Consider the following 15,695-nt stretch of genomic DNA (forward strand, 5'->3'; position numbering starts at 1 on the left):
AGGCAAGCAGTGATCTGTTTAAAACATAAGACATTATATATGGGCTTTGTTACAAATCCAACATCTCACTGCCAGCTAACAAGCCAAACAAAGCTAGAGGCAATGTTAATTCATGGAGAACGTTTAAGACGTTCTCTAAAAAGACAGGGAAGTAATGAAAATCAGGCCTCATTACCAGGAACCTGAAGAGCTACCTTTGGAAATGTGCTTCACAAACGATGTAGTCCCTCTGGAAACCCCGCTCACGAAGGCTCCCGGGCCTCGGGTCAGCCCCTCGTACGGAAGCCTGAAGAAGTCGGCGATGCCGTTCCCGATGCTTCGCACCAGACTCGCCGGGCTGCCAAGGATTTCCAGGGATCCAACCACCCAGCCTGCGAGGGAGACCAGAGAGAAGGGGTGACTGAAACCTTAAATGCAGCACTTTCAACATTTGGGAAAAGTGACCCATTTTCCCTGCAATTCATTTTTCACACTAGAATTGAGAATGTAATAAGCTCCTCTGGAGCAAAATATGGGAAATAACTCATTCACTGTGAATTCATAAATGGCAAACTTTCATACTTTATAAATCAAAGTGATCCTTTTGGCAGCCTCACAAATAACTTTAATATGACTTCCCTGCCTCCCGTATTCCTGCTAAAAGGGACCCGTGTGCAGGGGGATGACGCTCCCGCCCCCTCCAAGTCAAGGCGGCCCCTGGGGCAGCAGGTGTCCGCAGGCCGGGGGTTCTCCTTAAAGCTCCTTGGTGCAGCGAGGGGCCGGGACGCGGAGGAGGCCAGATGCTAAATGGGGTGCTGCAAAGGGGACGCGCAGCTCTGACAGGGACGGAGGAGTTATTTTTAGTCTTTCCCAATCCCACCAAGCTGAGCGCTTCCCTTTGGAGTGGAGCTGGAGCCAGAGAAATGTCTCCCCTTCCAGCCCAGCTTCAGTTGTGTAAACTCTAGTGACAGGGACATACTGATTAGCTTAGCGAGAGGGGCGTGTTCCCTGAGGGTCCCAGGCGGGGAGCTTGGGATCTGGTTTCCTATTTGAGCTGGGGCTTGCCAGGAGCCGGCCTGCTTGGCGGCCTGACTGCCGAGCGTTCGGCCCCGTGGGAACGTGGCTGAGTGTGGACCCCGGAGCGGCTCCCCGTCTTCGCTCCTGGGTGGGGGCTTGGGGCTCTCACTCAGAGGATGCAAGAGGCAGGCAAAGGCTGGGGGCTCAGGAGAGTACGAGTCCAAACACAGTGTCTTTGGGGAACATGCTGACCTCCCCAGCCCAGGGCTGAGAGGGCTTCAAGGGGAGGCTGTGGGGGGCAGGACCCAAGTGGGAGCCGATCCCATGTCCTCTGAGGCAGGTCCTGGGAGGCCAGGCCTGGGACAGAGACCACCCGCCCCCCCCAGTCAAGTCATCAAGCCCAAAGGGTCCCCAAGCCCAGCCCTTTGGAGAGGAACATCCTTACATGTTGGGCCCCCTTCTCTCCTCTGGAACATTAGAAGACAACATCAGGGTTTAGGTGAAAAGAGGGAATTATTTCCAGAAGATGAGGATTATAAATGGAGGGGCCTCTGGGTGGCCAGGCATTCACCTCACTTACTTTGCCCAGCCACTCTGCAAGCCTTAGTACCTGCCTTCACGTAATTTCAGATTTAGCTAAGGACTAAGCCTCTCCCTGGCCGAAGGGACCGTGCCAGGCTCAGGGGACAGAGCCTCATGGGATGTCGTGTTGCCCTGTCACCAGTGTCTTGAGAGCGGGCGGGACGAGGAGGGGACTGTGGCTCAATTCTCCCCATCTCCCTGCTGCTTAGACACACGTGGGAGGGCTTCAAGGCCAGGCTTACCCAATTCCAAAGCCCACCCTCCCTCTTCCTGCGAGCCCGGGCCTAACTGAGTAGGCAGGCTACCATGGAAGATTGTGGAATGTTCTCCCTCAGAGGGCCTTCTCCGGATGTAAAGAAACAACAGATTTCCTTTAGCCTGGAAGAGTTGGAAGGTTCACTTGGAGGCAACAGATTGGACTCGAAACAACTGCCCTTCTCTCCAAAGCTTCCATACAGAGATGAAGAAAGGAGAGTTAGCTACTGCCAAGCAGAGAGCACGCACTGTCCGATGGGCCTGGTCAGGCCGGCGCAGCGGGGCACAGGGCGCATGGCAGGCAGCCAGCCCCACCTTCCAGCCCACAGCCCGGCCACATGAAGGTGAGGCGGACAGTCCTGGGTCGGGCCACTGCAGATGGGGAGTCTAGGTATGGACCAGAGCTACTTCTCAAGGCCCCTGAGAAGGCCAGAAAAGGACCAAACCACCCAAAGGCATTCTGCCTTTAATTATTTCTCTCCAAAAGCAAACATATCGTTTTGCTTACTGGGTTTGGAGATTTTATTGAAAAAAGGTAACTGTCTGGCTGCCCATAGAGCCAAGCCTTGGAAATAGAGAGGGAGCCCGGGAAATTAGAGAGTCCACACAGTCTCCTTCAAATAGGGTCAGTGGTCACTCATTTCTAATCACTTTATTGTACTTCCCCAGAAATGAGGTCAGGGTACTTCAACCATTTAATCAAGTCCCATGGGTGAACCCTGACCCAAGTGAGACAAGTGAGGCAACCTGCCCACTCCCAGGCCAGCCCTTCCTTTCCCAAGAAGGCCAGTACATTCTCTCTGAGACGCTTCTACCCAGGGGAAACCTCCTACCCTCTTCCCATTCCCACTGCTTTCCTCCAGATAATCTTCAGACTGTCTGTAAGGCCTTTAGTGACAGAACTCCCAACAGGCCTAAAAACTTGGCTCTCTAGTGTAGAATTTGTTTCAGCATATACTGAGACTGGGACAGCAGCTTGGAGAACTTTTAGGTAGATTACCAAAAAATCCAAACAGAATGTTCCTGTGAAAGCTCATGAAAAATGAAAGAGAGGTCACTTTTAGCACAGAGGCTGCAGGACGTGGTTCCCTGGTGGTGGTCACAGCTGGAGTTTCCCTGCCAGCTCACTACTCTGACGGGTGCTCCCACACCTTCGCCCAAGGCGATGACCGGGTAGACGGGAAGCTTACTCCTTCCTAAGCTCCAGATCAGAGCTCAGTAACCTACCTGCCTGCTTCTCATGGGAAAAGCAAAAACTGCCTGAAAGAGTAAAGCTTTTCATATACCTATTAAATTTGAAATGGTAGCTGCTTGTTTTAAAATAATTTCTTAGCAAGAGGGAAGTCTTTTCTTCCTTGTGGTACAGGCTATGAGAACAAGTTTCAGGGCAGGGACCTCCTCTGATCTGGCCATGCAGAGTTCTGGGTAGCTAAGGATTTTGTTCCGGAGAAAATATAATCTTACCAGTATGGCAACAACATGGGTCGGCTGGTCACTGCTACAATGTTGTCTTATCTGGGAATGCACTCACCAAGGACAATGTTACCACGTTCCGTCCTGCATTAGTTTTAGAAAGTAAGACCTCCCTGCGCTTTACCAGGAGGGACTGCGAGACCAGCTCCGGTTGGTTGGTGTTGGTTGCCTGGAGTTCATAGCAACGTGAGGAGCCCGATTATCAGACTGAAACCGGAGAGTTTCAGGCGTGAGAGTGAATTTAGGTCAGGAAGGTGAGCTCTGACGCCCATTACCATAGGGAATCCGGAGACAACCTGGTCTCCAAAACCACCTTCAGCTCACAGTACTCCCCACACCACACTGTACACACAGCCAAACACCCCCCGCGGACTCTTCCTGCTCAGGTCTGTGGAGAGGCTGAGACACCTACAGCCTTCTCTTTGCCATCTGTCTAGACAGGCAAGGCTGCACTGGGTAGGTAGAAGGCTCTTTATGCATCTGACGAGCACACAAATCCTCTGAATTTCTCACCTAGAGCTATTCATGGGCTGTAATGAAGAAAGTTAACAGCCCAGAACTACATTTCTTTTAGGCCCAGGGGCTGAGAGGGCCTGGGCTGGTTTTCCTGGCTGCACTAGCTCCCTGATACAGAGCCTTGTGTCTTTAAGGAGCCGAAAAGGCACTTGCTAAATGGGAATCAAAATTCTGTTACATAACAGCAAATTTAACGGCTGCTACTGCTTAAGGGTTCATTAAGCGCCACTCTAAATTCAGGGTACTTCACACACTTCCATTGTTTTCTTGTCAGAAATCTTAAAACCCATTTTATGGGTGAGGAAACTGAGATGTGGGAGGTTCAGTAACTTGCCCCGCCTCACAGCTCGCAGTGGCAGGGTCTGCATTCCAGTCACTGCTGTCCAACTGCCCCTCACCCTCCCATGCCGCTTCCCTGTGTCTTGGAGTCAGGACCACCCTGAAGCCTTTCTTTCTCGCTCAGGCTCCCTCTGCTGTGTCCTCACCTGCTCTGAAGAGGGCCCCTGCGGCGTAGTGCATGGCCAGGGCGTGGACGAGCTGCCTGGCCGTGGTGAAGATGGGGCCTCTTTCAAACACTGAGAAGGAGAGCGGAGTGTGGTCAGAGGCGATGTACAGCTTGAGGGACGCGTGGATGCTGACGAGGAGGTTCACGGGCTGTATCACCAGCTTCTGCAGCTTCACGGGATGCACCAAGGCCCGGGCGTGCTGCCTCACCTGCGCGGGCAGCACCTGTCTGCCGCCTGCGAGAGCTGTGGGCTGAGCGCCAGGGCTGCTGCTGGGCAGGTAGGTCTCAAACAGAGTTTTGATGTAGTAGACAAACGTGTCTTCCACATATAACCGGGCAGGTTTCAATTCAAAACTGAACTCGTTCACATCAAACAGGACATCCTTGCCTTCGATTAACGTGAGGCAGAGTTTGATAAAGCAGTTTTTCTTGTATTCTTCCAAATCTTCACTGGATACGAGGAGACTCTGCATCTTGGAGCACTGAGGAGATTCTGTTTTCTCCCCCTGGCAGACCAAGACAGCGAAGTGGAAACTGGACTTGTTGTACAGCTGGTTGTCCAGCTGCAGGTCCCCGCAGCAGACCTCCACGGAGTAGACGTGAAAGGGGGCGGCGGCCATCTCTTCCCCAGGGAGGTGACCAGCCACGGGGGCCATCTGGAGGAAAACGTGGTCCAGTGTGAGTCTCAGAAGCTCGGATGACGCTCTGTGGTGAGTGAGGTCATCAAACACCGCCAGGCTCAACTGAGTGATGAACATTTTAAATGTCACAATCTTCTCCAGAGTTCTGGAGGAGAAAGGGAAGAGAACATGAGCATTTCTCCTCCAATTTTCTTTTCTTTTCCTCCCTCCCTCCCTTCCTTAATGTCTTAGTAGATTTTCAATGACAGAGCCGTCTTAGAAACCTCCTGATGTCCCATCAGATTCTCATAAGAAACAAATTAAGAACTGAACTTCCAGTACATTGTGTCTGGACAGAGCCAGGCACACTCCAACAGCACTGGGAGATGTTCCCAAAGGGACCATTACAAGCTCTCGTCATGCTGCTCTATCCTGTTCCCCTCATCAACACCAGATTTTTATTCCCAAATCCTCTGAGTTCTTTGTGCACTAATTCTCTGTTGTGATCATCACGAGGCGAAAGGTCATGATAAAATAACCAAGGTGCCTTATATTGGGAAAAGTAAGAGCAAGCAAGAGAAAACTTCCCATGAACCTCCCGGCACGGCCCAGCAACCAGCGTGGGCTGTGCGCGTGCTCTGCTCTCCCTGTCACGTTTAGAGCTGAGCAGACGGTGCTACTCCACTAACCCCTCTGTCCTGAGCTAAGCCATCATGCTCTCACCCCCTTCAAAGTCACTGCTCTAGCAATTCACTCCCTCCTACACCATTTCTTCTTCCTTACCAGCAGCTTAAAAACATGCTATTATTTCTCTTATCTTAAAAAATCCCTCTCATTAACTAACTCCTCCTCTAGCTACCCTTTTCCTGATCCCCTTCACATAAACACCCCAAAGCACATACACCTTGTCTCCTGTTCCTCACTTTCCATTTTCTCTTAGCCTTGCTCCAGGCAGGCTCTGCCCCACGTCCTCTACCAGAGCAACTCCCATTAGGGACCCCAAGGGGCTTCCTTGTTGCTAAATTGAACAATGAGCTTGAAGTCTGTGACTCACGCCCGTACTGTGGCATTCAAGTGGCCAACTCCCTCCTTCTGGAAATCCTTTCTTGGCCCGTCTGCTCTCAGCTCTTGTATGTCTCGTCACTCATCACCTATGGGACTCCCTCCTCTGAAAGGGCAAGTGCCCAAGCTTCAGCCCCGGGCCCTCTTCTCTCCCCATCTCCACTCACTCCCCTTGGAGGGCTTCATCTGGGCCCACGGTTTGGCATCTATATGCTGATGACTTCTACAGTCACACATTCAGCCTAGAACTCCCTGTGAGCGCAGATCTTGCATTTCTAACTGCCCATCCACACAGGAGTCTCTTACAGGTCTTAGATGTCTCCAGGGTCATGTGTGTGGTCATACTCATGATCTTACCCCCAAACCCACACAACAGTTGTTCTCATCTTAGTTTATGATGATTACATCCTACCAGTTGCTCAGACCAAAACTTTGAGAGTTCTTGATGCCTCTATTTTCAACCCACATCCAATGCATCAGGGAAAATTCCATTGGTTTCTTCTTAAACTGCATTGTGAATCTAACCATTTCTTACCACTTTCCCTGTAGTGTAGCCTAAGCCTCTAGTGTGAATAACTGTAATAGTCACCTAACTAGTCTCCTTGCTTCCTCCTTTACTTCTCTATGCTGCTACTGCTGCTGAGTTGCTTCAGTCGTGTCCGACCCTGTGCGACCCCAAAGACGGCAGCCCACCAGACACCCCTGTCCCTGGGATTCTCCAGGCAAGAACTCTGGAGTGGGTTGCCATTTCCTTCTCCAATGCATGAAAGTGAAAAGTGAAAGTGAAATCACTCAGTCGTGTCTGACTCTTAGGGACCCCATGGACTGCAGCCTACCAGGCTCCTCCATCCATGGGATTTTCCAGGCAAGAGTGCTGGAGTGGGGTGCCATTACTTCTCTATAGTTTACTTCAAAAGCATAGGGAACTATATTCAATATTCTGTGACAAACCATAATGGAAAACAACGTGAAAAAGAATGTATGTGAAATATATATATATATATATATATATAAACTATACTTCAATAAAATTAAAAGAAAAGGAGCCATGGTCTTCTAAAAATTTATGTCAAATCAGGTAACTTCTCCGTTCAAACAGATCTAATGACTTCCTCATTTCACTCAGAAGAAAACGAAGCCTTGTGCAACCTGTGCCCTCCTTCCAGCCATCCCCTGCCTGGCCCTGGGCCCTGGTTCCTCCTAGCTCACCCACTGCACTTGGCCCGCCCTGGCCTAGTCCCTGCTCCTCCAATATGCCTGTGCACTGCTTCCGACTTCTGAACTGGCTGTGCCCTTTGTCTGGAGAGTTCTCCCCAGATAATCATATTACTAACCCTCGCTGGGTGCTTTCAAGTCTTTGCTTAAATGTCAGCTTCTTGGTGAGGCTTACCTATACCAGTTTTTCAAAACTATCCTCTTTCTGTTCCTATAGCTGGGTAATTCCTGGTCCCAACCAGGCTTTGCTTTTATTGCTACAGAACTCCAATCTTCCACTAAACCATAAAATTTCCTTTTTTATTATGTTCATTCTGTCCTCCCATTGCACACCTATGAGAATCTGATCTCCTCGGGAACAGGGACTTGGGAGTGTTAGGTCACAGGTAAGAATAGCACTGGCATCCAGTAAGCATTTGAGAAATACTTGCTGAACAAATGAATTAAGGAAATACCAGTAAATACTTAGGTCTTATTTCTGTCACTGAATGCATGGATTGTTGCTACTGCACAAGCAATGCCCTACTAATGCCCTATATAAAACATTCCTGAGCTGTGTGGGCTTGAAATCCTGGCTTATGCAATTCAAAATTTAGTCTTTGGTTTTATTACGCTATTAATTTGTTTTTACAAATTCTTCTGGTCAAAGGAAACCATCTACCCAACCTATTTGCAATATTATAAATTCAAATTAATCATACTATGGCAAGGTCCAAATTAATGAGTTCTTAACCATATATGAAAAGCAAGGAATTTAGAAAAAAAAAGGGCTTAAACAAATATATAAAAGTTGATGACAGTATTTTATATTTTAAATTAAAATTTAAATAAATTAACTTTGATTATAAAATATGTTCTTATATAAAATTAATAAATAGAAAATCATTAAATAATCACTTATAACTGTACATCTATTAACAACTTTGATTCTTTTCTTTCCAGTGTTATTTCTAGGAATGTTTTCTGTATGTATGAGAATGTGTGTGCATGTATGTACGTAAGTGTGAATATGTGTGTGTGTACATAACTAGGATATATTTGTATATTCGAATTTATGTTCCATTTTCTTTATTTTAGATTCATAACAAGTATTTTTCTATCCCACTAAAATCCTATAATGGTATATTCTGTGGATACACCATTTTTTGTACAACTGTGTATCATCTATTTCCCTGCTGACAGGATCTGTACTCTGAATATTTTGCCATTATAATTAGCAATGTGATAAAATCTCTCTGTATATCTTTGCCTACTTCTCTAATTATTGCTTTAACTCTTAAGCTCTTAAAACTCTTAAAAGCAGAATTTCCAAGCCAAAGGGATTTTAAAGCTCTTAATACATATTACTAAAGTGCTTTCTAGAAAATAGTAACAATTTACGCTTTTAGTAGGACTGTATATGACGGAAATGTGTGTTTTCGTCACTCAGTCATGTCTGACTCTTTGCAACCCCATGGACTGTAGCTCACCAGGCTCCTCTGTCCATGAAATTCTCCAGGCAAGAAGATTAGAGTGGGTTGCCATTCCCTTCTCCAGGTATATGATGGAACATCATTGTTAATTCAATATGTAATGTCTCATTTAAAGTTTGCATTTCTTTGGTTATTTGTGTTTCCACTTCCCAGAATTTTCCGGTTGTGTTTTTTACCATAATTTAATTTTTGGAAGGAGGGACAATCTTCATATTATTCCTACTGAGTTATATGAATTCTTTTAAGTTAAGGATATTAACTCTGGTTCATATTTACAAAACCTGATGGCAACATTCAGGTCAAAGCGGGGGAAATGTGGCTCTAAGAGGCGACTTTACTTTTGCTGTAGCTCTAATTGATAAGTCTAATTACTGATTACTAGGTGGTCATGTGGATAGAGAGGCATTAATCTGTATTTCATGCTAACAATAATGTATAATTCTAAGATGCATGTCTCAGTTTATAAATCAGTTTGTTAAGCTTACCAGAGAAGAATTGGAAAGCGTATCCATGGAAGATGATATATTGCTTCTTCTTATGGGTGTAACTAAATGCTAATAACCATATCCTTATGGATTACAGAATAATTAATCAAAAGCTTTATACACACACATATATATATGGATAACAAAAAATGGTGAATAGTAGATTTACAACTGTTTAATGTGACACTTACCCTGCTGCTACTTGGATACTAGTTAAGCCTACCTGTTGGTATTAGTTACGACAGGCCCAGCTTTTCCTTCTGGGGCCACGTTGATGAAGACTGTGCCACAGTGATGGATGGTGTCCACGTACACATAGCCAAAGCCAGTCAGAAACACAACCTGTGAAAAGAACATTCAAAATCAGATTGGGAAGCAATACAAAACACTGCTGAAAAGGCTTCAAATGTCTTCAGTTCTGACTCAATACTGCAAACACTTGCTGGTTATATTTCTTTATATCCATGTATATAGGCTATTCAGGTGACTTGAAAAAAAATCAAATCCAGATTTTCAATATCCAGCTGTAAGGTTCATAGGAAAAAAATGATGGATGACAGGGCATGAGTGTCTTCATTCTCTGCTTCTCTGGAATTGGCAAATAACTCTGCATGGGCTGGAGACTAGCCATGGACCAGCTTTATGTGCGCATGTGAATCTCTGTGGGGGAAAAAAATCCCTGAATTGAAATGAGATGTGCAAAAACCTTTCAGGCTTTTGAGTTTTGACTAAGCGATCATAATGATGCCCTTCTGTGCTGGGGACACAAAAACATACCTGAAAACCCACCAACAAGACACGCTATAATCTCCTCAAGGTCCCTTGCATAAGTTGGAACAAGAATGTCAGGTAACTTCATTTGCTTGGAGTAAAAATTGATTTTTCTTCCATGAGGAGGTGGACTTAGACCTAAAAAAAAGTTCTATCTCAGAAGTCAGGTGCCAGGCTAGCAGAACAGATGTCCTTTCAGCATTAAATACCGATGTTGCTTAAATGGATAAATATTTGAAAACAGAACTATTTGAAAAATAACTCCAAGAACATCGTGTTCACAGCCAGCATTACCTGAGGCTAAGGGCAAGAACCTCCTCATGTTTGGGAACATTGATGCTGACGATGTGTATTATCAATTCAGTCCATGCCTGGGCCCTTTTTATTATCAGAACAGCAAATAAAAAGAAGACTGAAAATTCCTGGATGAAGGAACAAAGCTAGGTGTCTGCTTGGCATGGGATGAATGTGTTCTAATTTTGACCAAATGAAGAGGTACCTGAAAGAATGTACACAGAACCACAAGAGTCTCTGATTCTCACCCTTGGATGTGACTTCAAGGTCACTGGGCTTCTTTCTTATACTATGGCTCCTCCTTCAGAAATCCTGATCGTCTTCAATATCCAGGGCATCTGGAGGTCATCTCTGCCTCCACCTGTTTTCATCTCCTGCTCCGCTGACTCCTGCAATAGCCTTCTTTCTTATTCTACGGCTACTGCTCTAGCTCAGACCCTTGTCTGCTCCTCAGCACCATCTGTGCAGAGAAAGCACTGTTTCTCTATGCACATCCTTTCCAAATCCTGTATATCTTTGCACATACAGGGTGTTGTTACTCAGTCACAAGGTTGAATCCGACACTCTTTGTGACCCCATGGACTGCAGCAAGCCAGGTTCCTCTGTTCTCCACTATCTCCTGGAGTTTACTCAAATTCATGTCCATTGAGTCGGTGATTCTATCTCACCATCTCCTCCTCTGCAGCCCCCTTCTCCTCCTGCCTTCAATCTTTCCCAGCATTAGGGTCTTTTCCAGTGAGTCAATTTTTGCATCATATGACCAAAGTATTGGAGCTTCAGCTTCAGCATCAGTCCTTCCAATGAATATTCAGGGTTGATTTCCTTTAGGATTGACTTTTTCAATCTCCTTGCAGTCCAAGGGACTCTCAAGAGTCTTCTCCAGCACCACAGTTTGAAAGCATCAATTGTGTGGCTCTCAGCCTTCTTTATGCGCCAACTCTCACATCCATACATGACTACTAGAAAAACTATAGCTTTGAAAAGCTATACTGGAAAAACTATCGTCAGCAAAGTGATGTCTCTACTTTTTAATACACTGTCTATGTTTGTCACAGCTCCTTCCAAGGAGCAAGTGTCTTAATTTCATGGTTGCAGTTGTTCACTATCCGCAGTGATTTTGGAGACCAAGAAAATAAAATCTGTCACTGCTTCCACATTTCCTCTTTCTATCTGGCATGAAGTAATGGGACCACCTGCAATGTGGGAGACCCAGGTTTGATCCCTGGGTTGGGAAGATCCCCTGGAGAAGAGAATGGCTACCCACTCCAGTATTCTTGCCTGGAGAATTCCATGGACAGAGGAGCCTGGCGAGCTACAGTCCAAAGAGTCAGATAGACTGAGCAACTAACACTTTCACTTTTCACAGTGGGACTGGATGCCATGATCTTAGTTTTTAATGTTGAGTTTCAAGCCAGCTCTTTTACCCTCCTCTTTCACATTCATCAGGGACACCCTATTCAAGGAAGATATTCTCTGTTTTTTCTGTTCTTTTCCTCAGATTGATACCTATAGCTACATTCCAAAAGCACACTAACTATACTTCTGTTTCATCACTAATCTTATTGTTTGTATTACTGTCACCGGTTTTTATCATAGACTCAATCACTAGATTGTCAACTTTTTGAGGGCAGGAGTGGAGTCAGTTTGTATTCTCTATGGACATGTTTCCCAAATGGATCATTTTGCAAAAACATCTGTTTCAAAAGACCATATCCTGAATTTGCCCTTTCTGTTCCAAGATAAGAACTGAACTTGCCTATGATAAAATGTGGAAGGCAGCCAACCTAAAAAATGGCTCAGCTCACGAATCTAAAACAAAACAGATATTCTTTGAGAGCCAGTCACATTTATAAAAGCTATTATTTTATATGATATGCAGAGTAAGTCAACTGCTTTGTAACTAGGTTTACAGACATGGGATTATTCATTTGACACAAGCCTTTTAAAGGTCTTAACACTCCCATCTCCATTCCTTCCTCTCAAGGACTGTCCTAACTTCAGAGGATACCTTAGGGTTTTAGCAGAGAGTGTTAAAAACCAGAACTACCACCACTCAAAGTAGGGAAGGAGGGGACCAGAAGAGGAAAATACTTAATTGTTCAGCTCATTCTCAAAGCAGTCTGCAGGCCTTATGAAATGAGGATTCATTTACTTCCTAAGATAGTAAAGATAAAGAAGCTGAGGATTTCCATTAACTTCCCAGGAGACTCTGAAAGCAAGCAAATTAACCTAAACCTTTAAGGTATTTCTGCTGGCCAAAACCTTGGACTTGGGAGAGAAATTCTGCTGGGTGTCCCTCTTAGTCATCAGTAGAATGGAAGGAATGCAGACTTTAATTCTTGGAGCCTACTCTTGCCTCCTTTCACATGGAGAGAAACCACTCGCAACATCAGGCATCTGGTACAAAGTGAGTTCTAGGGACTAGAGAGTTAGGAACTTCAGTGCCAGAATTAAGCGCCTACACCCTAGAAATTAAAACAAATCCTTGTCTTGGTCTGGTGGTTTGATCATTTAATCATTAATTAAATCAATGATCAGATATTTAAGGTGAACCCACAAAGAGCTCCTCACTGCAGCAGGCATTGAGAAGATAAAATCACACCCTCGAGTTGCTACCAGTTTGGTTGGTGAAAAAGCCAAGTACACAGATAATGAGATAAGAGCTAGAAGTTCCAGGACAGCAGTGTATATTTTTCCATCTTAGAGCATTATCCACCATGGTCTCTGTAAGTTCATGAGGGCAACACTTTGTATACATTTTCTTCAGTATTTACAACCAGTACTCAGTAAAGATCTGAATGGGCATCAGCTCAAGGTGGCTCTGGTGGTAGAGACTTCTAGTGTTCACTCACACCCAGCCGCAGTTGGGTGCAGAGCAGGCTTATTCCCGTTAGCCCCTTACAGTGAGACCAGCCTATGAGACCAGCTTTGGCCAACAAGCTAAAGGCAGCACTGACAGGTGTTAGTTTCGAGCCAAAGGTAAAAGGGCCAGCCTTTTCCCTGCACTGCAGAGACTGAACAAAAGCTTTATGTTCCACATCAGTGTGGCCCATATCCAATTGGATGCTTGTCTTTTGGTAAACTTTATTTTGTATTGGAGCACAGCCTATTAACAAGGTTGTGACAGTTTCAGGTGGACAGCAAAGGGGCTCGGCCATACATATACATGTATCCAATCTCCCTCAAACTCCCCTCCCACTCAGGCTGCCACACGTCATTGAGCAGAATTATATATAGTAGGTCTTTGTTGGTTATCCATTTTAAATATAACAGTATGTACATGCCTGTTCTTTTAAATACAGTTTTACTGGAACTTATTTACATATTGACTCCATCTAACAACAGAGTTGAAAACTTGTTGACAGAGACTATATGCTTTGAAAGCCTAAAATATTTACTATTTAGACCTCAAAGAAAAAGTCTGTTGATTCCTGTTCCAGGTAGTGGTTATGGTAGATTATTCTCCATTAGAGAATTGCACATCCCAGGGTCTATGCCTTTGTTTAATCCCTTCCTATACTGATATGAAGCTTGGCTTTGTGACCTTCTTCAGATAATGGGATGTCCGCAAGGATGAGGCAAGAAGCGTGAAAAAAAGCTTGCTTTGGGGGATTTTCCCCCTTGGCAACCGTGTGAGGAAGCCTGGCTTAGCCTTCCTATGGAGGAAAGACCACGTGGTAACAGAGTTACCCAGGCTTCTTAGATGAACTCCTCCCCTGCCAACCCTCCACCCAAATGCAGCTACATGCGCTCATCCTGCAAAAACACCACCCAACCAAACCCTCCAGATCACTACTGTTTCAAGCCTTCAGGCTTTGGGCTGGTTGTTACAATGGGGCAGACAGAAGATAATGAAGCCTCTGTCAACCTGGGTCCCTGACTGACCATGAGGACAAATCCCTTGATGACAAACATTGGGATACAGCAAGAGCAAAAAGTCAATGCTAGGACTGTGATAGACAGCATAATGTAACCTAAACTAATGGAGAGAGATATCAGTGATTCAAGTAGGGTTCCAGCAAAAACCTAAAACAGGAGTCTGCTTAATGCTGTGTACGTGTTCAGTCACTTTAGTCGTGTCTGACTCTTTGCGATTCTAGGGACTGTAGCCTGCCAGGCTCCTCTCTCCATGGAATTCTCCAGGCAAGAATATTGGAGTGGTTGCCATCCCCTCTTCCAGGGGATCTTCTCAATCCAGGGGTTGAACCTGAGCCGCCTGAGTCTCCTGCATTGCAGGTTGATTCTTTACCACTGAGCCACCAGGGAATTCTGGCTTAACGGTAGCAGTAGAAATTGATATTGAAAGCTACAAAAATGGGAATTTATGGTGTGAGTGGCAAGACACTGAGTTGTCTAAGATTACTTGGGAGGCAGATTATAAACCTAATAGATTTGTAGCTCTAGAAGATGAGGTTTGAAAACAAAACATCAGCAGTGTGTGTTGGCTGCTGCTGACTGCACCTGGCAATGCACTGTGAAGACGAGATGAGCTCAGGAAAGAACTGGCTGGTTTGCAAAGATAAATTAAAGAGAATAAAGACATTCCAGAAATTCAGAGCTTCGCAAAGGCAGTAATGTTTTTAAACCCCAAATAGTAAGAGATAAAATTTAATCTTTGAACATGAAGGCAGATTAATACTTAGACTTAGGGCTACGCATAGGCATCAGAACTCACTGTTGAAATTTTTAATTGTTAAAGTTACTCAGAAAAAAATTTAGAACGACTGTTTACCATTGCCACAGAAGCTCCCTTAAATCCAGAGGGAGGTAAGGAAGCAGAATAGTACAGAAATATGTCATTAAAAGGACCAAGGATGTGATTATTAGCACATGGGATTCTCTGGAATCAAACAGATCAGAAGTCCACTGAGTTTCTGAGAAATTACTACTGCCTAGAGGAACTAAAAAGCCTCTTGATGAAAGTGAAAGAGGAGAGTGAAAAAGTTGGCTTAAAGCTCAACATTCAGAAAATGAAGATCATGGCATCTGGTCCTATCACTTCATGGGAAATAGACGGGGAAACAGTGGAAACAGTGTCAGACTTTATGTTTTTGGGCTCCAAAATCACCGCAGATGGTGACTGCAGCCATGAAATTAAAAGACACTTACTCCTTGGAAGAAAAGTTATGACCGACCTAGATAGCATATTCAAAAGCAGAGACATTACTTTGCCAACAAAGGTCCATCTAGTCAAGGCTATGGTTTTTCCAGTGGTCATGTATGGATGTGAGAGTTGGACTGTAAAGAAGGCTGAGCGCCAAAGAATTGATGCTTTTGAACTGTGGTGTTGGAGAAGACTCTTGAGAGTCCCTTGGACTGCAAGGAGATCCAACCAGTCCATTCTGAAGGAGATCAGCCCTGGGATTTCTTTGGAAGGAATGATGCTAAAGCTGAAACTCCAGTACTTTGGCCACCTCATGCGAAGAGTTGACTCATTGGAAAAGACCTG

At 45.1% G+C, this 15,695-nt stretch overlaps 1 protein-coding gene across 7 annotated transcripts in view; it reads right to left on the reverse strand.

Moving 5' to 3' along the window:
- VPS13B (vacuolar protein sorting 13 homolog B (yeast)) overlaps positions 1-15,695 on the reverse strand; it is an 805,833-nt gene that overhangs the window by 18,140 nt on the left and 771,998 nt on the right. For all 7 annotated transcript variants that reach the window (XM_010863525.1, XM_010863528.1, XM_010863522.1 and 4 more), the window contains exons 55-57: positions 9,405-9,523; positions 4,308-5,113; positions 195-371 (exon numbers count right to left, since the gene is read on the reverse strand). In XM_010863525.1, the coding sequence (XP_010861827.1) occupies positions 195-371; positions 4,308-5,113; positions 9,405-9,523 (1,102 nt within the window). The remainder of the gene's footprint in view (positions 1-194; positions 372-4,307; positions 5,114-9,404; positions 9,524-15,695) is intronic.

Source organism: Bison bison, unplaced genomic scaffold, assembly GCF_000754665.1.
Source record: "Bison bison bison isolate TAMUID 2011002044 unplaced genomic scaffold, Bison_UMD1.0 scf7180017864491, whole genome shotgun sequence".
NCBI classification, from domain to species: domain Eukaryota; kingdom Metazoa; phylum Chordata; class Mammalia; order Artiodactyla; family Bovidae; genus Bison; species Bison bison.